The sequence below is a fragment of the Notechis scutatus genome, chromosome 4 (assembly GCF_049901735.1).
Source record: "Notechis scutatus isolate UNSWTSFEM ecotype Mainland chromosome 4, rNotScu1.2, whole genome shotgun sequence".
In the NCBI taxonomy this organism is placed as follows: domain Eukaryota; kingdom Metazoa; phylum Chordata; class Lepidosauria; order Squamata; family Elapidae; genus Notechis; species Notechis scutatus.
Window position 1 is genome coordinate 73840560 of NC_142012.1, and position 23033 is coordinate 73863592.

General features: G+C 42.7%; 1 protein-coding gene across 1 annotated transcript in view; it reads left to right on the forward strand.

Annotated features, from left to right (window-relative positions):
* ANK3 (ankyrin 3) overlaps positions 1 to 23033 on the forward strand; it is a 329783-nt gene that overhangs the window by 22281 nt on the left and 284469 nt on the right. Inside the window, exon 2 of the mRNA XM_087963780.1 lies at positions 6332 to 6370. Coding sequence (XP_087819906.1) covers positions 6332 to 6370 — 39 coding nt within the window. The remainder of the gene's footprint in view (positions 1 to 6331; positions 6371 to 23033) is intronic.

Here is a 23033-nt window from a genome sequence, read left to right on the forward strand (position 1 = left end):
AGGGCTTCTAGGGCAGGGGTCTCCAGCCTTGGCAACTTTAAGCCTGGCGGACTTCAACTCCCAGAATTCCCAGCCAGCTAAGCTGGCTGGGGAATTCTGGGAGTTGAAGTCCGCCAGGCTTAAAGTTGCCAAGGCTGGAGACCCCTGTTCTAGGGGAATGGCTAACCCATATCTTGCTTCTCACGACTTAAATAAGATCAAACCAGTGTTGACTGTGGAGCTTGGATGAAGAGCGCAGCAGATGTGTCCATGTTCACAAGTGCACAGTTTCTTACGTTGCATTCCGAGAATTACAGAAACATTCTCATTGTATTCCGTTCAGAATATATTTTTTTCCTAACATTGAGCCTCTTGGGCAGTTTTGATTGTTCCTGCATATCAAGCAGTTTAGGGAAACTGCATATAACTGCCCCCTTTTAAAAGTTCCTATAAAAATAAATAGGAGATGAATGAATGGATTAATGTATTTGTGACACTTAAAAAAAATCAATAAGTAGGCCAAGGGGTCATGGAAAGGGAAGGAAAGCATTGATGACCAGGCCACAGTTTGCCCAACCAGTGGTGTGGGAAGAGCTTCTATTTTTGTTTGGGGGCTCATCAGGAATTGCTCCCTGGGTTAATCCGGGGTTCAAAATGCTAGTAGGTGGAAGCAGGAAATAGCTGGAGTCCAGGCAGCTGCAATTGACCAGTTGGCTTCCTTTTGCAATCCCAGCCTGGATCTCCAATGACTTTGCAACTTTCCCCAATACGGAGCATATGTGGGAGGCATTTTGCTCCACAGAATTGAGCTGTTTCTCTTGGCGTAACTGAAAAAATAAACAAAAAAAAAAACAAAAAAACAAAAAGAAAAATGAAAATTCTGATTCAATACAGCAGGGAGGTATTTTTGCTTCCTGCTTTACTTAAAATAGCGCTTAGCATCTCACAGTAGGGTTATTGATTCTATATTTGCTTCAGAAATGGAGATTTGTATAAAGTAAGTATATCAGTTTTTCTTTATAAATGAGACATGAAATATTTTCGTCTTGAGACATCCTCGTTTTAACTTGCTGTTGCCATGGTCACTCATTAGTATTCCATGGAGACCTGGTTGCCATGGAAAATGTGTAGTTGTACATGGTTTCCATAGTTACCCTCCATCGTTATGAACCTTTTGATATATCAGCTAGCAAATCTGTTTGGGTAAGCCTGAAATATTACAGCAGTATTTAAAGCCTGGGCAATTAAGGTGGGGTGTTCAGTCTGCAACTTGGATATTTATCTTTAGACTCCAAGGTTTTTTTGGGGGGGTGTCAGAAACAGCCATGCTAAAACTAAGGCTTTCAGAAATGGCTTCACAGTTGGGAATTCAGCCTCCGTTTACATTTTGTGCAGGTTTTAAATAATAGGTTCGAAAGAAGGTGTTTCCGCCTCTTTTCTGAACATGGATTCGCATCCGAGGTCCTTGAGCATTCCCACGGTGGCTGCTGGCTGTCAGTCTTGGTTGGTGCGGCCCCTCCCATGCCAGAGGGGCCTTGGGTCAGGAGTGGGGAGGGCAGGGGATGTGGGAGGCCCTCAGGGGACCCTACCTGGGGTGATATTTCCCAGGAATTTCTTCAAAGCAAGAATCCTATAGGATTAGGAGAAGAAGACACATTCTCTTCTCTTTATCCTGGAATCCTGGTTATTCTCTGGAAGACTTTGTTGCTCGGAGTAGCAATTCAGTTTTCATAGCCTGCGGAGGCCTGTCTCTGACCTAAGGGGAGGCAGTTGTTCCTCTGGTGATAAAAGAAAATCACCCTCCTGCAGTTAGTTAGGAAAAGATTTTTAGGACGAAGAGGGAAAAGGTTCTGGAAACAGTTCAAACCTTCACAGCAGTCATGAATGAGGCAATCAAATGAGGTTGTATGGTAAGAATACAAAATAAAACAAAATGCGGAATGAATGAATCTAAGTGGGGTGTCTTTGTTATGAGGCAGGCCAGGGATTGGATTTTACCGGTTTGGGCGAACCAGTAGCTCCAAGGATCAGCTGGGAGCGAACCGGTTTACTCCACAGAGCAAAGTATTTCCTTTTTTCTCCCAACAATCAGCTGTTTTCCAAAGATCAGCTGTGCCGCGCCAGATTTCTTGCTTTCTAGCTAATCTAAATTGCACGGCACAGCTGATTCCCCCAGGAGGCTTCCCTGAGGCCCAGTAGGCAAAAAAACAACAACCTAACACACACCCGGTCACATGACCTATTGGCCATGCCCACCTGGCCACGCCCACATACCCATGCCTACCTGGCCACACCCACAAAACCAGGAGTTAAAAATTTTGCATCCCACCCCTGAAGCAAGCTATCCCTGAGTGTCCAAAGCTGGCGACATGGTCGTTAAATCTGGCTAGCTGGAGGGCGTTGCAATGGACTCACTCTGGACCTGGTCCAGAAAGCGGTTCACATTTAACTCTAGCTGGGATTAATATTTGGAGGGACCTGTGATGTCTCTGGAAAAAGTTGAATGAATGCCGGTGTGATTAAAAGATATACTCTAGCTGGTACTGATTTATTAACATAGCGTGGGAATAAGAATGCATGAACACAGTGGGAAGAACAGATTGAGTTCTTGGTGTCCTCTGAGCCGGATCGTTTTCCTGCAGACATTTCCTTACCAGACTAGGTAATAACATCAGTCCATGGGGAAGGGGAGTTTGCTGGGTTTTATAGAGAGAGTACCTTGACCATCCAGTCTTGATGGGCTGTGGCCTTCTCCCTGGTGGTTCCTGGATTAAAGAAATTCCTTTCTGTTTATTTGACACTGTTTTTTTCCTGCTTCTCTGGATGTTGACACCAGAGAATCTTTGATGTCAACATCCAGAGGTGGAGGAGATGGTTGGAGGGGATGCGTTCACTTTGTTTTCTTCCTAGGCCAATTATGGTGAACCTTTTTGTTGTGGTGTGCCGAAAGCATGCGCATGTGCCGGCATCCACAATGCAATGCGCCCCAACCTGTGCATGCACACGCAACACCTCCACCCCCTTACCTGCACTGCACATGCGTATGCCTCCCGGCTGATTTTTGGTCCATTTGAGGCTGTTTTTGCCCTCCCGGGAAACCTCTGCAGCCTCGGGAGGCTGAAAATGGGCCCCTTTTGGCACTTTCGGTATTTCCAGAAGGCCCATTTTTCAGCCTCCCGAGGCTGCAGAGGCTTCCCTCGAGCCTGTGGAAGGATGAAAACAGCCGCAAACAGGCCAAAAATCAGCTGGGAGGCACACACAGGCGCAGTACAGGTAAATTTGGCTGGGGCTCGCGTGCCTGCACAAATGGCTCTGCATGCCCCCTGTGGCACACTTGCCATAGGTTTGTCATCACGGTCCTAGGCTTTTGATTGTGACCTTTAAATGGGAGCAAATGCCACTGGCAATGTTGCCTAGTTTGCTCCATAGCAGAGGTCTCCAATCTTGGCAATTTGAAGACTTGTGGACTTCAATTCCCAGAATTCTGGGAATTCTGGGAATTGAAGTCCACAGGTCTTAAAGTTGCCAAGGTTGGAGACCCCTGCTGCAGAGAACATCAAGAACCCCATAACTCCATCCTGAAATATACACGTTCTCTTCTCTAGAAGAACTCTTGACTTCTCCAAGTGGTTGATTGGGCTATCACGGTCAATACTTTTTTAAAATGCTGGATTAAAAAAAAAGAAGTCACCAAAGTAGGCTGAAAAGGAAATTTTCTCAGTGGAAATTTTGAGAAATTATTTCTCTGAGAAAAGGAATCTCTGTCTTCTGTACCTCATTGGTTAAACCAGCACCAGCCCACCTGAGTGGCACGTAGATGAAAAAGTAGATGTGGGTGAACGGCTTTCTCTAAAATTATCCTGACGATTATTTCCATGCCTGCTGCATAGATTAAGCCATTTCTAGAGAAACTGATGAAATTAATCTACTTAGCTGGATGAGCTTTATAATAGGGACTGGGAAAATCTTATGCAGATGCATTTTATGCTTTGATTATTTTTTTTAAATAATCCATGCAATTATCCTTGCTTGAGTTTGCCTCTGAATGCCAGAACATTACATTTAGAAAACTAGTTCAAATTCCTCATCTCTCACCCATAATAGCTTTTGTTAATAAAGAGAACATGTTGTATTTGTCTTCCCTAATTAGAATCTGCCTTATAGGTGTAATGGTATGTAGGAATGACCTTGGGAAGACAGAGCAAAGTGGCACAGCCAAGGGAACACTCAGATAAAAGGCGGATCAGCCCACGGCAGGAATGTTTCCTAAAATAATAGAGTTGGAAGGGATCTTAGAGGTCATCTAATCCAACCCCCCCACCAAAGCAGGAGAGTCTATTCCAAATGTTAGCCTCTACCAAGGATTGAACTCACAGCCTCCTGATTGTGAGGCGAGAGCTCCACCCCTACCCTCCCAGGTTTTTGGGGCTTTAAAGGATATGGGAAGAGGGTAAGAATTGTTCTTTAAGACTTGCAAGATTTAATGGAACCTTACAATGAAGGAGAATTTGCTTCCATGGACATGTATCCTGGCTAGTCTACCTTGCAAGGCTGACAATGCAGTTTGAGCCTATTGATTCTGAATGGTTGGTTATTTGGAAGGCGAGAAGACATCACATATGGCATCTAGGCCACTGGTCCTTCTCCAGAGGGGACTTTCTTGATCTCCGTTGTGCTGCAGTTGTTGTTCTCCTTCTTCCTGAAACAAGGAGTGGGCAGAAACGACACCGCTGGGATTAGCTCAGGAAGGCAGTAACGAAGAAGTTGGCAGCATTGAATGCAAGAACAGATTCCTCCAATAAAGGAGAATGTTTGTAGCTCACGCAGGGGTGGGATTCAAAAATCCCAGCAGCCACTTCGCTGTCCGGTTGCTGGGTGGGCGTGGCCTATTGGAACTTCCTATTCCCAGCTTCCGGTGGGCCTCCAGATACCGGGGGAGACTGTTTTCACCCTCCCAAGGGTCTGGAGGCCTTCCATGGGCCTCTGGGAGGGCGGAAAGAGCTTCCCCCAGGCTCTGTGAAGGTCCTCCGGAAGCCAGAAACAGGCCCATTTGCCCCCCTCCCAGAGCCTCCCAGAGCCTCCACTTATCTGCATCAAAAATGGGCCATGTGAAGACTCCTGGGAGGGAGGGGAGAGGTGGGTGGGGCCAGCGGGTCGGTAGAAATACCAGTTCATTGAACCCGATGTAATTTTAATGTCCGGTTCGCCTGCACCGGTCTGAACCGGTAGAATTCCACCCCTGAGCTCAGTTGAAATTAGGGGTCCTTGGCATTCCTGGAACTTGGTTGTTTTCTTGCAGATGTTTCGTGACCCATAGTAGGTAACATCATCAGTGAATCATCTGCAAGAAACCATCCAAGCTCCAGGAACACCAGCGATCCCTCACTGTGTTCCATGCAATCCTTCACACCCTGCTCTGGCCAGCGTCATTCAAGGTGCCTATAGGCCTTCTGCGTTATCAAAAGAGTAGACGTCGCAGGTCTCCGGGTTTTTAAGATATGCATGTTGTACAGATGGATCTACGGTGTTATTCGGCACTGAAGAAAAGCTAAACAAGGAGTAAGGAAAGGACTGAAAGGAAACTGGGAGGGAAGGGAAAAAGGGGCAGAGAAGCCCAGATAGGAGCTGGACCGATGGATTCTCCTTTGAGTTCACTGGAAGAATCCATCTTACTCTCTCTTTAGAGCAGGGGCATCCAACCTTGGCAACTTTAAGATGTGTGGACTTCAATTCCCAGAATTCCTCAGCCAGAAGCTGGCTGAAGAATTCTGGGAATTTGAAGTCCACAAGTCTTAAAATTGCCAAGGTTGGAGACCTCTGCTCTGGAGCAAACTAGGCAACAGTGCCAGTGGCATTTGCTCCCATTTAAAGGTCGCAATCAAAAGCCTAGGACCATCATGGCAAACCTATGGCATGCGTGCCACAGGGGGCATGCCAAGCCATTTGTGCGGGCATGCAAGCCCCAGGCACACTTACCTGCACTGTGCATGTGTGCGCCTCCCAGCTGATTTTCGGCCCGTTTGAGGCTGTTTTCGCCCTCCCGGAGGCTCGAGGGAAGCCTCTGCAGCCTTAGGAGGCTGAAAAATGGGCCTTCCAGAAATACTGGAAGTGTCGAAACAGGCCCATTTTCAGCCGTCAAACGGGCCTCAAATGAGCTATGCTGGCTGGGGAGTTGTGGGAGTTGAAGTCCACTGGTCTTAAGATTGCCAAGAATTGACGCCACTTTAATTCCTGTGAATGTAAGATTTATTCACTGGACCGCAGTGACCCGACTTTAGCGTTCTTTTTTAATAACAGGTTCTCATTTCCCACCCCCAATTCTTTTTGCTAAAGCTCTCTTTCTTTATTTTAGGTTTATCACAGATTCTATCCTCCTGGAAACACTGGAAAAGTAAGTAAATGAATAAATAATGCTTCTTTAAAAACCAGCCTCCCTGCCTTTCTCTCTCTCTGCTTTCACTCTTCGGTATTAGAGGTGAACAATTTTTAGACACTCGGTGAATGAAAGTGTACGTTCAGCTGAGACGAGCCAATCTGTATGGTTGAGGTTTGGGAAATAAATAGCACTCCTTAAAATACTCCAACTCCCATTAGGAAATTCTCTGTTGAGGAAAAGAATACCTCAAATCTCCCCTTGATAAGAGAGGACAGGAGAGCAACAGAGTCCTAATGGGAGGAATAATTGGATAATTAGACAAATAAATTAAATAAAAGGACCTCCTGACTGAAGTCCTCCCTTTTATGTCCACGTAGGTTGTGTAACCCCTGGAAAAGGGGTGAGGTTTCAAACACTCCATTGCACCTGCCATTTGGGCAGCCTTCAAACCTTTCCTCCTGCATTCCCAAATGGTCCTGCCAGTGGGACTGATGTTTGATTGAATTGCCTTGGTTTTATTGCCTTTCTCGTTGACATGACGCAAAACCTTTTGTCTTTTAAACAATATTTTTAATTGCTCCAAAAGCTGCTGAACTTTGGGCGGGCTTCAGGTGAACGCATCCACAACCTCTTGCATAATAACCTTGATGCTTCTGCTCTGCAAGAAACACGCAGAAGCACTCCATCCCTTTCCTGCTCCCAAGGGAGAAATGAACCAGTGAGAGGTGGATTCAACAGCTTATAGCCCCCCCCCCCCCGAAGATATCAAAATCTATTTCTAAAGATACCAGATGAACCTGCTCTGCTGTTGTCTTGCAGACTGTCAGGTTTTCCGTTTTTAAGCTGTCTGTGGAAATCCTGGAAAGATGGGGCTGTTTGCGTGTGTTTGTGTGTGTGTTGGTGATTGAAGCAATTTCTGCATAAGGATCTAAGGCAGAGTTCTCCAAACTTGGCAACTTTAAGACTTGTGGACTTCAGCTCCCAGAATTCTACAGCCAGCTGTGGGAGTTGAAGTCCACAAGTCTTAAAGTTGCCAAGTTTGGGGACCCCTGATCTAAGGGGAGGGGAGCCCCTTTTGGGCTGGGGGGTCTCAGCCTGAGCGTTCCTGGCAGCCGGCCACCTTTCAGCACCAGGGGAAAGTCTTGGAGGAGGCTCACCCTGCAGCCAGCTTGCATCCTGGTTCCTGGTTGGTTTGAGTTTTTAAAAAGCACAACTGCTGTTTTCATTTTGCTTTAGTCTTGTGGTTTTAGTCCGAGCTTATATTTTATGTTTCTGATTTCCACATGAGACGTTTGTTGGCGAGTAGTTTAAGAAATACAATAAATGCATTAATTAATTTTACAGACGACTTGTTGTTTTAAGAGATTGTTAGCCCTTTGCGTCTTCCCCAATACCAAGCAGCTTGGCTAATTAAGAAGAAAAAGGTACAGTGAGTGAGCAAATCATTTCCAATTTGCTGCATTTACGCATCTATCTTCTATATCCAGCTCCCAAGACTCCAAGTGGCTTGTAATGATGAATTCTGAAAACATAAATCAGTTACAACAAAGCTGGGAAACCCAGAACAGCATAATAAAAATAATAAATTCCTCCTTGGGCAGTGACAGCAGATGCAAAAGCCTCTAACCTTGCCTGCTGTTCAACATGTTAACTCCAGATCCCACTTAGACCATTTTTTAAAATAAATTTTATTAGGTATAATCTTTAAAAACATTGAACATGGTGGACTTTTTTGACATACATTTTTGTCATTACATATTATATTAAGTATTCTAAAAGATTTTGTACATTTATATACATATATACGTTTAATCTTTATACTTGTTCATTCCTTTCTATTACCTTTCAGGTATACCATATAAACTCTCATATCCTTCCTACTTCTCCTTTAGTTCTTATTCCATTTTGGGAACTCCCTTTCATTTCCCTCCAATGGTAACATTTATTCCATATTCCATATTATATAGTATTCTGACTCGTCTTTGTCCTTCAATTCCAATGTCAACCTATCCATTTCAGCGAAATTGTAATATCTTATCGATCACCTCGTCTTCCCTAGGAATTTCTCTAGCTTTCCAAATATTTGGGGCAAATATCATTCTTGCCTCTGTGATTACATGGGTTATTAGATAGGCATCAGCTTGACTATGTTCTCTACCATTATTCCCAATAAGAACAACTCAGATTTGTAGATTATTTTTAGCCCCATCATTTCCTCCAACCACAACCAAATTTTATGCCAAAACTGAGCCTTTTTACAGTACCACTATACATGATAACTTAAACCAGGGGTGTCCAACCTTGGCAACTTTAAGACTTGTGGACTTCAACTCCCAGAATTCCTCAGCCAGCTTTGCTGGCTGAGGAATTCTGGGAGTTGAAGTCCACAAGTCTTAAAGTTGCCAAGGTTGGACACCCCTGACTTCAACCATCTTGATGGCCCTGCAAGTGGGGGGTAAGGGAGGAGAAACAATTTACACCCCTTCATAGAGGAAAAGAGCCTTTGGGTCTGCAGACCCCCAGATCTCTGGTTGGTGGGGTCTCCCTTCCTGGGAGACCCTGCAGGAGCCCACCAGGGCCAGTTTTTATGGCTTGGTCTTTTCCGCCTGCCAGTTGTTCTTTTCTTACTGACAATCAACAAACACATTTTGCTCATTAGGAAAGAGGTGACCAAGATTCAGCCTGACACTGAGAGGCCACGCTCTTTGGTGTCTTCATGAATTGCACAATCAGGGCTAGCATGTCTTTGTTCGTCTGTTGGCTGTTAAGGGGAGAAGTGCCACATTCAATATCTTAATGTTGCAATTCTTTATTTTGGTGTCGAATGCCCAAAACAAGCCTGTTTGGGGAAGGGAGAGTGTAGATCGTGGAGACGTTTCCCTTTGGCTTGCAGTGCTGAGCAGGCCACTCTCAACCCTGGTACGGATACAGATTAACAGAGTCGTCTGCCATGCTTTCAAGGAAAGGGAGCATTGTCTTGATTTGAGCCAACAGACGCCAAGATCCCCAAAGAGCTGCCTCAAATGACTTGACTTCCTTTGAACTCCCGGCCAGCCCTAGTTCTCTGGGCTTCTTAGCCCTCAGGAATCCAGTTTAGTGGAGAGAAGTTGGCCTGGTTCCCATTTTTATGGGCCTAGTTCGATCTCGTGCAATCATCAGATCTGGGGGGAATCAGGATTTTTAAAAATTCATTTCCTTAATTTGTTCTGGATTTTTTTAAAAAATATTTGTTTTGCTGTATTTGTACTTAACTGCAATTCTCGCCATATACAGTATCTTGCGGGCAGGGGTGGGATTTTACCGGTTCTCACCTATTCTCTAGAACCTGTTGTTAATTTTCTAAGCAGTTTGGATAACTGGTTGTGGTTGCCTTTCTGGTGGGGGGGGGACGACACATGTGACCTTTCCTTAAATCTGGATGATTTCCTTAGGATATCTTGTGAGGTGAGTGAGACCAGCTGGTGTCTGTAAGTGGTGCGAATGGATCTAAGGATTGCTTCTCCTGGGTGTGCTCTTTCTGGAGAGCTCAAATGACCTTTCTGCTAAAGAGGTTCGCTTTATGAGCAAGAGTTGGCTGGTGATAGCTATCATTGCATTTTAACTATTTTCATTCCTCAAGGTGGTCTGGCACCCTGCCTGATTTGTAACTCTGGCCTGCAGGTATTTTTAATCTAATGATTGGTATTTAGGGCAGCTTCTTGCAAGCAAAGAAGCTTCTTGTATTTTTGTACAGGTAATCCCTGCCTTACAACCGTTCATTTAGCATCCATTCAAAGTTACAATAGCACTGGAAAAAGTGACTTATGATCTGCTTTTCACACTTATAACCGTTACGGCATTCCCACGGTCAAGAGAGGCCAGGTGAGGAGAAGCGCCCCTCGATGTGAGGGATGCCGAGTTGGCCACGCCCACCCAGTCACATGCCCACCCAGCCACGCCTACCCAGCTGGACATTAGGACAGAGAACCGGTTGTTAAATGATTTGAATCCCAACACGGCTTGCGGGTTCTAAGCTGTATTCTTAACTTCTCTGGTAGCCGCTGCCATCATTATAAAATCAGCTAGCCTGGAGCCTGGCAAGAGGTGGCCGCCCCGAGACTTCAGCCTTCTCCTCCGACAAAAATGATGAATTCTGCTCTGGAAATGTGGAGACAGCTGGGCTTTTCTCCAGATACCCATTATGTAATCATTTTCTTATAGCTCCACAGTGCTTTGCTGATTGCAGAGGGGTAGAGAAATGGATCTCCGCTTCCTGAAACAGTCAGTTGAGGACACCTCGAATTCCTAGGTGAGCTTAGTGCTGTTTACGAGACCCAGGGAGAGCTCTCAGTCTTGGAGGAGGACCAGGCACATCAGCAAAGTCCAGAAGCTCCTGAGAATCTGCTAGTTTCTTTTTCTTTAATAAAAAGAGCCAAATGCTTCCAAGATCCTTGTCCCATCTTCCTCATTTTTCTGGGCTCCAGCTGTGTCTTACTTCAACTCCAGTGTTTGAGGAAGGCTATTCCTAATCATCAGGTTGAGCTTGTGGGAGTGGGGCCTTTGCATGCATGTTATGAACTCAGGTATATTATCAACTAGCTGGATACCCGTGCTTCGCTATGAAACTGTGTGGTCAGGCTTAGTTTTTGGGGGAGGAAAATAAAGGGGAGGGGGGGAATTCTGCCTCTGCCTACCAGCATCCATCGGTATTCATCTGGTTAGGGTCCTGTCAGTGTGTGAGAGAGTTGAGGGCTGTTTGGAAACTGAAGCAGTATTTGCTGTGTGAGCAAGGAGACGCCTGAGCGTGGCTTAGCTCAACTGTTCTGTACTGTGAAACTAAAACTGAAACTGAAATTCCTCTTCTCTGCTTGTGTTTTGCATTTGGAACAGTTTTCTTTTCAGGTGGGGAGGGGGAGTAGAACTCCTTAGCATCAGAGCGTGTTAATAATGATATAGAAAATAGTAATGCTCTGATGGTCATTTCAAAAAATCCTTTCTTAGTGAGCACCTAGAAGCCAAGATGAACATATGTGGAGGAATTTCAAGTTTGTAGGATATATATATATATATATACACACACACACACACACACACATATATGTCAGATTTAGGTGATCCCAAATTCTTAACAAATTTTCGGGACAATGAAATAAAGTCAACAAACAAGAATTTTATTATACTTTTGCAAAAGCAGGCAATTCTGAATCCCTCTCTGGTGAGTTGGAGTCAGAAGAGCAAGGCACTTCCTTTTTCAATACAATTTATAGTGAACGTCCTTTTGAACTTGCCGTTCAAGTATTCTATCGAAACAGGAAACCTTGCAGCAAGCAGCCAGGTGGGAAATATTTGTGGTGACATGGTTTTCAGCTTAAACAAGTGTTTAAACGTAACTGTTATGAGCAAGCATTTTAGCAAAGAAGGTACTCTCCTGGTCATCCAATCCAACCCTCCCCTTGTTATACATAATATAAATTATTTAAAAGAATTCAAAATAATATTTCTTGGGTCCACATCCTTCATGTATGTATGTATGTATGTATGTATGTATGTATGTATGTATGTATGTATATGAATGATAAGATAAGATAAGATAAGATGAAATCAGACTTAAAGAGGTGAAAGACTTTCCCAGAAACACAGCCAAAATCTGCTTTTTTTTCAAGCTGAGGACCTCAGTTGGTTTACAAGGCTGATACGCCCGAATGTTGAGAAGACAACCCTCGGGAGGCAGTTAGTTTTCATCTTTAAAGTTTTTCCTGGGAGAAGTTCCTGTCTGACTTATTTTTCCTGTTAGGCTGCTTTAGAGAGACAATATTTCAGTGGTTTTTTTTTTTAAAACAAATTTTATTAATTTTTAAAAGCATACAAAACATACAAGATAAACATAAAACCTTTTTTCTAAAAATTTCTAAAAATTATTTGAAAGTTTTACAACATTAACACATTTCCTTACAATCACATATTTTCCCTTTCTAACTTGCTTTATTTTCTTCTATCTTTCTCTCCATTGTCCTTTTCTAACCTTTCTCCAAGGTTTTATTAACTCATTCAAACATAAACACATAAGAACACAAAACATATAAACATTAAAAAAAAACATCTTTTCTGAAAGTTGCTTAATCCTGGGTCAAAACTCTTTGTACAGACACCAACTCAAATTCATATTCATTTTATATGCCATTCCATATCATTATTACCATTTTCAATTTTTTATATAGCTTCTTCTCTCTCTTAGATTCTCTTAATTTTATTTTATTTATCTCATCTCAATTCAAATCATAATATTTATTATTCTTTGTCTGTTTATTTCCAGCTATCGATTTATCTTTCTTCTTTTAAAAAAAAGCTTCTCCTGTACACTAATTGGAGTATGACGCCTTTACCTCTTTCCCCTACATTTATAATACTTAATATAAAATACCTAACTTACATTGGGATTCTATTTGGTACATTCTAAAATTATACAATATTATCAATACCAATACTGATCTATTAATTAATATTCATATTCTTTTATATCATAAACACTTAGCACATTACTTTTCAATTAATTAACATACTTTTGTGGGAGCACCTACTTTCCATAATTATTCCCCCCCACGTCACATATTTTAAATCATTATTTCATTAAGGTATTCCTGCTTCTCCTACTTCAAATCTCTCCTTTCAAAAAAAAAAAAATTTCCACTGAAATAACACAATCTAATTAATATTGACATTCATTTGTATCTTTCTCTCCAACTTCTTTATATCTTAACCATTTTATCCATTTCAATTAAATAACATACCTTTTGGGAATACTTATATTTTCCACAATTATTCCCCCCCCCCATTATATCTCAAAACCTTATTTCATAAAATGTTCCCCTTTTCTTAAGACAAGTTTCACTAAGTTATATTAAACATTTTATCACACTTTAAATTACACATTATTTCCAACTTTCTAAAATTATTTCTAAATACAAATATAAAAAACAATCTTATGTACCTCTAGAATCCCTTTATCAATAAAGTTTACCCATTATCTCTAAAAAACTTTTGTTTCTTTACATCTTGCTCTCTACTATTGAGGCTTCTCGTCCCCTTTCTCCCTTGCTTATTCTTCTCTCTGTCCTCTTTACCCCTTTGCCTCTCCACCTCCCTTTTTCTCTGCTTTCCTCCTTTCTGTTGTCTTCTAACATAATATCTCTTTTTCATCTTGTTTTTCTCTTTTTTGATTGCTTTTATAGGTCTTAAAGTCTCTTTTTCCTTTTTCTCTTTCTCCTTTCCTTCCCCAGCCAAAGTCACTTGTTCATCAAAAATGGCTTCTTCTTTGTCCCAGTCGTCCTGTTGTCCATTCAATTTTACATAAGTATAAACCGCCATTTCTAAATACTGAAAAAGAGTATCAAAAACATCCTTCCCTTCTTGCTTTTCTTTTTCATATTTTTGATATAAAAGTTTCAATCTGTCCACAAGTAATGCCATTATAAAGAGAAAAAGTTTTCCCAAGCAACCACCCAAGTGCTTTTAATCAGAGATAATTCTCAAAAGTGGTAAAATCACCAAGCAATCCAAGTAGGTTAATTCTTTTAAGCACTTTCTCCTTCACTTTCTCTTTCTGGGATTGGAGTTTGATCACAAAGTTCCATTTAATATATATGTTTCAGAAGCCTTGTTAGTATTTATAGCTCTTTAAAAATCCAGGCAGTCTTCTCCTTATTTTCAAATTCTAATCCAATTTTTCCCTCTCCCTTCCCACTCACAGCAAAAAAACAACTTTAAAGTCTTTTTTAAAAAAAATCATTCAGAAATCCTTATCTTTTCAGTATTTCATTACCTAGATTTTCAGATTTCTCTTGTTATTCCATCCGCTGTCACGTTAGGAAGGAGAGTGAAGAAAAAAAACAAACTTTCCCTTTTAGAATTCTGTGCGCCGCTTGTAACTCTCTCTGGAAACAATGTAGCAACTTCTCCGTAGCAATTTTCAAGCCCCAGGAAACTTTCTTATCCCTTGGCAACTTTATCCCGGTCCAGAAACAACTCACAATTTCTCCGATTTTCTTCCTCCTGCACAATCTTATCCGTTTGCAGGTTTCTTCATGGCGGCCATTGCTGACCGCCGCTCCTCCGCCTCGGGAAAAGGGGGTTTTGCTGGCTGGGGAGGGGGTCTGTGACACCCCTTGCCCCCTTTCCAGATCCCCCTGTCTTCAGCTGCCCCTGCAGGGCAGCTATATCCCCCAGATCCAAACGGATCGGGGGAACCTTGGCAGTGAGCTCGGCAGGGATCGCGCTGGATCGCAAATCCCTGCCACTGCCGAAGCCTCGCAAACCGGAAGTCCAATATTTCAGTGAAGGTTTTGTAACACTTTCCTGTGAACCTGATTTCTGGATCTGGTTGTCCTGAGGCTGGGAAGAGGCTGAGATCTAAGTTTCCGTTTGTTGATTGGGAATTTTTTAACAGCTTCCGCTACAACAGAGGAATGCCTGGTGGCCTAGAAAGGCTTCAGGTGAGTTGGGAGGAATGCTGGGCATGTTTTGTGTCCTCTCTCCTACGCCACAATAAGAAGAAAAGAAGCCCATCAGGGGTGGGACTGCTGGGGGCTCGCAGGGGTTCGGGAGAGCCCCGAGCTAAGATTCTGTGCAGTTCAGAGAACCCCCAAATCTCACTCCTAGCTGGCCCCGCCCACCCTACCCCTCCCCTCCCAGGAGGCCCCACGTGGCCCATTTTGGATGCAGGTAAGTGAAGGGTGCACATGGAGGTTCGGGGAGGGGCAAAAAACGGGCCTCCCAGAAGTTTGGGAAGGCCAGAAATGATCCCGTTTCTGGCTTCCAGAGAGCCTCCGGAGCCCGGGGAGGGCAAAAACGTTCTCCCTGTTGTGGTGCAGGAGGCTGACTAGGCCACGCCCACCCAGCAACAAGGCAGAGGACTCCCTTTGCTAAAATTTTTGGAGCCCACCCTTGAAGTCCATCCTTTGGCATCAAGGCCACAGAGTTAGTTGGGGTGTTGGTTTTTGCTGTGGGCTTCCTAATGTACAATTCACAAGAAAAAGAAGGCTAATTTTTAAAATCTACTTTTGTAAAAACCATCTCCTGGCAAACAGTGGAAGCCACAGCTCAAGGCATGTCTTGCCGCCTGTCAGTCTCAACATCAAGTCCCTAACATGGAACTTGAATTAAGTTGCAACTGCAGCACAGGCCACGAATAACAAAACGACAGCGAAAAAGCATTTCTCGGACTTCTTGATATCTCTATAACGTAGCTGTGCAGGATAGTTTTTGCTTTTGGCAACTTGCCTGTGAAGTTCAACATGCCAACTCCTTTTTGTGCTGGGCAATAACAACATGACCTGCCCTTGTGTCTCAGCACAGTTTGCATTTCGTTTATTGGCCTAATTAAGAGGCATTTTGTGACACAGAGCCGATGCATGGTGACTTTCCCCTAGCAAACTATGAGGGAACAGCAGCCCAAGTTTTACTTTTCTTACCTCTTCTGTATAGTTCTCTGCTTTTGAACATCTGCTTCAGTGATTCTCCCTCACCTCCTCCCCAAATATCAACTGGCTGCAGGCAGGGAAGTGCAAGTTTTAACGGCTTAGATCAGTGGCTAACCTTTTGGGGCTCCTGTGCCAAAAACTGTGCCAACACCCAGAAGTCAATGCACGCCTCCCCACGCCCCCTACACATGCACGCGCAATCCTCCCACCCCCGCCACCGTCCCCTTACTTGCACTGCACCTCACAGCTGATTTTCGGCCTCCCAGAGGCTTGAGGAAGGCTTCTGCAGGATTTGCAGGCCGAAAACTAGCCCCGTTTTGTCACTTCCGGTATTTTTGGAAAAACAGAAAAAGATGCGAAGTGAGGTAAGTTTGCCTGCAGCTCACATGCCGGCACAAATGGCTCTGCGTGCCACTTACTGAAGGTTTTAAAATAAACCCACCGATCGGGTATGATTTTTATTAAACTCTTTTTTAAAAGAGTAATAACAGGACAAATAGAAAAGAAAGCTTAAACATGAAACGAGTGAAAAAAAAGGTGGAGAAAAAGAAAAGGGAAAAATGGAAAAGGAAGAGAAAAGTTACGAACGGTACTCAAAAAGTAACTTATGACAGGGTCCTTCCACTTATGACGGTTGCACCATCCCTGGGGTCACGTGATTTTGATTCAAATGCTTGACGACTGGCAGGCACTTATGACAGCTGCCTGGGGTCCCAGGCAGGTCACATAATAACCCAATCTGCACTGATTGGTCTATGTGACCTGAGGGACAAAGGGGTGGGTGGAGAGGTCTTATTCTTTGAACTATCCCTAAGCATGGGGTATAATTTTAGAGCTAGCTTCATCTTTCTAAGTGCCGATATGATGTACTCCAGAAAGGATCTCTTGAACCTGAACGAAGCGTCGGAGTCTTGACTTCCCGGAGTTCATTAATCGGAACGATGACATTGGGTATTTTGAGTTTCAAAAGTTGCAGTGTAGTTTCCTCAAGTCTGGCTCTTCTCAAAATGTGGTCGGTGATCTCTGGGGGTCCCAAAGACCCTTTAGGGGGGTCCATGAAGTCAAAGGAATAAATTTTTGTATAGTAAATGTTGGTAGATGTAAGCCACCTAAGGCTCCTCTCAGGGTTCTCCATCATTTTTAACAATGCAAAGAGGGCCTAGCGAAAATGAGGATGTGGCCAACTGTGGTCCCTACTCACAGTCACTCGTGCCCTGGCCACTTCCCGTCTTGATTATTGCAATGCGCTGTACATGGGGCTGCCCTTGAAGAGCATCCGGAAACTCCAGTTGGTGCAAAATGCATCCGCCCACATGGTTTTGTGCAGACCCCGGTGTGCACATGTATCATGTCTCCTGCAGGATCTGCATTGGTTGCCGATTTGCTTCTGGGTGCAATTCAAGGTGCTGGTTGTCCCCTTTAAAGCCCTTCATGGTTTGGGACCAAGGTTATCTGAGGGACCGGCTCCACCCAACCCATTAGAGCGGGGAGGTACAGAATGTTGTGGGTCCCATCCCCAAGGGAGATACACCTGGTGGGACCCAGAAGAAGGGCCTTCTCTGTGGTGGCTCTCTCTCTCTGGAATATCATTCCCCCAGAGGTTAGAATGGCCCCCACTGTAGCACTCTTCCGGAAGGCACTGAAGAAGACCTGGTTCTGCCAGCGGGCCTGGGGAGCCTAGAGTGGGATGGAGCCCATCAAGTGGCTAGTGTGATCTGCTGTCGTCGGGACGGGGGTGGGTGGGAGTTGGTTTCCCTCCCAGATTTTGTTCTATTGTACTTTACTAATTTATTTGATTCTTGTTTTTATTCTTTTTATTTTTTGTTTTAAATATGGTTTTACATTGTGTAAGCCACCTCAAGTTGCCATAGGCAAATAGGCAGCAATATAAATTTAAATAAATAAATAAATAATGTACTTGCTGGAACAGTTGTGGACGCTTTGCTAGATAACCCACAAACTACACCGAGTTGAAGGCAGACCAGCATTTCTGCACTCAGGCCATTTGCTTACTTGAAGAATTCAGTTATGATTATTGTAAGCACAAAGTAAACAACTCCACAGTGATTTCCTGTTTTGTTTTACACACAAATTTACATTTTTTCTGCAAAATCTGTATGCTGGAGGAGGACATACTGTACTTTGTTGTGGCAAAGGCGATTTTCTTAAATGTTTTCTGATGTTTGATAATGAGACAGACAAATTTGGGGGCGGGAAAGTTCAAGAGAGAGAAATCTAGAGTTTAATAGAGTGGAGGTATGTCAGGATTGTCACAATCCTCGCATTGACCAGTGCAGAACTGTGGTGGAATGAAGTCTGGATTCCCAAAGAGAGGAGCCGCAGTCCAGAGGAGCAAGATACAGTGAAGTTTAGATCGTTGGGTTGGGAGGAAGAGAGTTAAGATGGCGGCTCCCTAGCAATTATCAGAGTGTGTCTTTAACGATGAAAAGTAGTTGCCTCAGTTTGGCAAGATTTCCATGTTTTTTTAGGCAAGGAACAATAAGGGAAATTGAAAGTTAGCCTGCATGTCTTTCTTAGTTTGGGGGAATGAAAAAAATTGAGGAACGGTGTGCTGTCTACAACGACATATAATGTGGTGTGAAACTTCACGCTTATTTTCTTTTTTTTAAAAAGAAAACAAAAAAGTTTTATTTTTCAAGACAAACAATACATAAATACATATAAACACAAAACATAAAAATATAAAAAATCTCTTTTCTGAAAGTTGCTTAATCCCGGGTTAAAACTCTTGGTACAGACACAAATTCAATTTCATATTCATTTTACATACCATTTCATATCTTCTTAACATTTTCAATTTTCTATATAACTTCTCCTCTCCTTTAAATTTTCTCAATTTTTTTTTAATCTCCTCTCAATTCATATTGTAATATTTATTATTCTTTGTCTGTTCTATTCCAGCCAATCATTTATTTTTCTTCTTTAAAAAAAAAGAAGTACTTCTCCTATACACTATATGGAGTATGATGCCTTTATCTTTTTCCCCTATATTTATAGTACTTAATATAAAATACATAACATACATTGGGATTCTGTCTGGTACATTCTAAAATTATACTATATTATCAAAAATAATACAAATCTATTCATTAATATTAATATTCATTCATATCTTAGATGTTTAACTCATTACTTTTCAATTAAATCACATGCTTTTATGAGAGCCCTATTTTTCAAAATTATTCCCCCCCCCATCACATATTATAGCTCAATATTTCATTGAAATGTTCCTCCTTCTTCTACTTCAAATCTCATTTCACATAGGGTTTGCTAATATACCATCTTCTAATTATTAATATTAACAATCATTTATATCTTAAACATTTTATCCATTTCAATTGAATATCATGCCTTTGTGGGAACACTTATGCTTTCCACGATTATTACCCCCCCCCCCCACATCATAATCTTGAATCATTTCATTACAGTACTCCCTTTTTCTTAACAAAAATTTCACTTGTTTATGTTAAATATTTTATCACATTTTAAACTACATATTATTTCTAATTTTCTATAATTACTTCTAAATACAGATATAAAAATGCAATCTTACGTACCTTTCTAGAATCCCATTAACAATAAGACTTATTCATTATCTCTGAAAAACTTTTGCTTCTTAATATCTTGCTCCCCACCATTAAGGCTTCTCATCCCTTCCTTTCTCCCTTGCTTCTTCTTCTCCTTGTCCTCTTTAACCCCTTGTCTCCCCACCTCCCTTTTATTCTGCTTTCCCCCTTTCTGTTGTTTCTTAACATAATGTCCCTTTTCACCTTATTCTTCTCTTTTTGGGCTGTTTTTCCAGATCTTAAAGACCTCCGCTTTTTCCCTTCTCCAATCAAAGTCCTTTTCTCATCAAAGATGGCTTCTTCTTCTTCTTTGTCCCCATTATCCTCATTCTGCTTCACATAAATATAAACCGCCATTTCTAAGTATTGGAAAATAGTGCCAAGTCCATCTTCCCCTCCTTGTTTTTCTCTCTCAAATTTTTGATATATAAGTTCCAATTCATCCATAGATGATGCCATTGTGTAGAGAAAAAGTTTTCCAAACAACCACCCAGATGATTTAATCAGAAGTAATTTCCAAAGGTTCCAAAATCACCAAACAATCCAAACAGACTGTTTCTTTTAGATACCTTCTTCTTCTTGACTTTCTCTTTCTGGGGTTAAAGTAATCACAAATCCTTTTCAAATATATTTTTTGGAAGTTTTTAAACTCTTTGCAATTCTAGGCAATCTTCTCCTTATTTTCAAATTTTGCTCAGATTTTTTTTTTCACTCTCCCTTCCCACTCACAGCCAAAAAGATTTTTTTTTCCCCGCTGTCACTTTAGGAAGGAGAGTCGAACAAAGAAAAAAAAACTTTTCCCTTTAAGGTATTCGCAGCTTGTAACTCTCGCAAGGAACAATAGATACTTAACAGCTTTCAAGGTTCCAAGTCACTTTCTCCCGTCTTGTCCCAGTTAGAAGCAACTTTCACTTTTCTTTCAGCTTTCTCCCTCCTGCACTTGCTTACCCGGCTGCAGCTTTCTTCGTGGCGGCCATTGCTGACCGCCGTTCCTCCGCCTCGGGAAAAGGGAGTTTAGCCGGCTGGGGAGGGGGTTTGCGGCACCCCCAAACCCCTTGCCGGATCCCCCCTATCTTCCGCTGCCTCTACAGGGCAGCTGTATCCCCCAGATCCAAATGGATCGGGGGAACCTTGGCGGTGAACGCAGCAGGGATCGCACAGTGGCAAATCCCTGCCGCCGCCGAAGGCTAGCAAACCGGAAACCCCACACTTATTTTCTTTTAGTGAAGGAAACCTATGAGATGTGTAATCCAGGCCATTTTTTTTTAAAGCCAGCAGACTCATTTTGGCAAATGGCCCTGAATCAGTAGGTCAAATACTTTTATACCTTTTAAAGTTGAATTTGAATTATTACTCTGAGTCAGGCAGGCTGGCTCGGAGGCTGAGTTCTTCCTACCCTGAAGAACAATGACCATGAACACAAGAAAGGGAAGAATTAATTAAGTTCAACGGCAAGGCAAGATTCTTAAGTTTGTTGTGAGATTCGACACAAATGCGCAATAAGCGCTAAAAGCAAGTAGACTTTTAAAATATCTTACAATGGGCATCTTCTAAAATTTTGATTTAAGACAACATGTCTATGATAGCAGGGGTGGGATTCAAATTTTGTAACGACATGTGACAGGATGGGCGTGGCTTCTTTTTGAGGGGGCATTCCTCCCCCCCATTTTCTGGGCCTTCTGGGCCTCAGGGATGCCTCCTGGGGGGGGGCATTTTTGCTCCCAGGAAGCTTTCCTGCAGCTCAGGAAGGAAAAAAAAACTGAGTATGGGGGGGCATGTAGCACCCCCCCCCCCGTGCTTCATTTTGGGGCCTTCTGGGCCCCAGTGAAGCCTTCCAGGAGCAAAAACGCCCTCCCAGGAGGTTCCCCTGAGGCATAGGAGGGGGCATTTTTTTCTCCCAGGAAGCTTCCCTGGGGCCCAGGAAGGCACAAAATGGAGGAGGTGTGTGCTGCACCCCCTCCGTTTTTGCTTTCCTGGGCCTCAGGGAACCTCCTGGGCGAAGCAATAAGTAAGTGAGGGGAATCCTGGAACAGCTGATCATAGGAACAGCTGTTCATTGGGAGGGGGAAAAAAGAAATACCTTAAGGAGTGACTAAGTGGGGAAGAATGCAGTCAGTGATGTTGGGCATGCACGCAATGTTGCGCGTGCATAATAAGGACTGACTGGGTGGGGAGGGGCGAGGCCAGCCAGGGTTACGATTTGCTGGTTCTCCAAACTGCGCAGAATCATAACAACCGGTTCTATAGAACCGGTCCAAACCGGTAGAATCCCACCCCTGATAGGCATTGTGCGCAGACTAATCTTTTAGGGGGAAAATGTATTTCTTTTGTGGCTAGGGATCCAAAGAGGAACGTGTTGCCAGTCTCCAAGGGAGGGCTGGGTGGTTCACTGACTCTCTTCCAGACTTGCCAATCAGAAAGAGGGACAAGCAGGGACTGGAAGGAGGCAGAATTCTATACGAGACCATCAAGCTAATTATCTCCTGTAAAAATGCACAAGCAGGCTCACCGCCTGGCATTGTCATTTTTTATTCATTAGTTGAAAATGCCACTTCGCTTTTTCAAAAAAAATATATATCACAAAATGTTTCTAATGAATATGAAAGCAGAAGATGAAGCCAAGAAGGATTTTTTTTCTTCTTCTTTCTTCTTCTTCTTCTTCTTCTTCTTCTTCTTCTTCTTCTTCTTCTTCTTCTTCTTCTTCTTCTTCTTCTTCTTCTTCTTCTTCTTCTTCTTCTTCTTCTTCTTCTTCTTCTTCTTCTTCTTCTTCTTCTTCTTCTTCTTCTTCTTCTTCTCATCATCATCCCTTGCTTTTAAAGACTAAGCTGTTCAAAGACATTTGTAATCAGGTGCCTTCTAAATCAGGGTCTCCAACCTTGGCAACTTTAAGCCTGACAGACTTCAACTCCCAGAATTACCCAGCCAGCAAAGGAATTCTGGGAGTTGAAGTCTGTCAGGCTTAAAGTTGCCAAGGTTGGAGACCCCTGTTCTAAATTATATAAATTAACAATAAAAAATGATGTAAACAGCATTCTAAAATTGGATAACTGAGCTTTGGAAAAGTCAACTCAACCAAATCTCTCTCCCTCCCTCCCCTCTGTAAAATTGTATATATAAATGACAAAAAATTTGGAAGGGGAGAACAGGTTAGCGTAGTGTCAGTCAGGATACTTTCTTTGTCTTTACTTATTTATTTGGGGTTTTTATACAAATCACACAGAGATCTACCTGCACTTTCTGGGATGGAAGACATTGGTTAACAGTCATAGCCTCCGCATGGATACCTATGCAGACCCCATGGATGGACAGTTTTATGGGTTTTCCTGAACTTTGCAGAGGGTTGAACAAAATGATCCTTCTGTTCCTTTCCAGCTCTGCCTTTCTAGAATATGTATGGAGGGATCTTGGCCACAGTTTCCTTGATCAATCAGTGCTTTAATTGAGTAATGGAACAATTAAAACGAGTGGGAAATCTGAGTGTTACACACAAGTAATAATGGAATTGTGAGTCAAAATACACCGAGCTGTTCTTGCAGCTTTGAATGTTATGATTTTAGTATTTCTTTATAGTTAGGAGGCTCAGTTTCACAGAACAATACATTTGTATTTGGATTAATGAAGAAAGTCAATTTTATT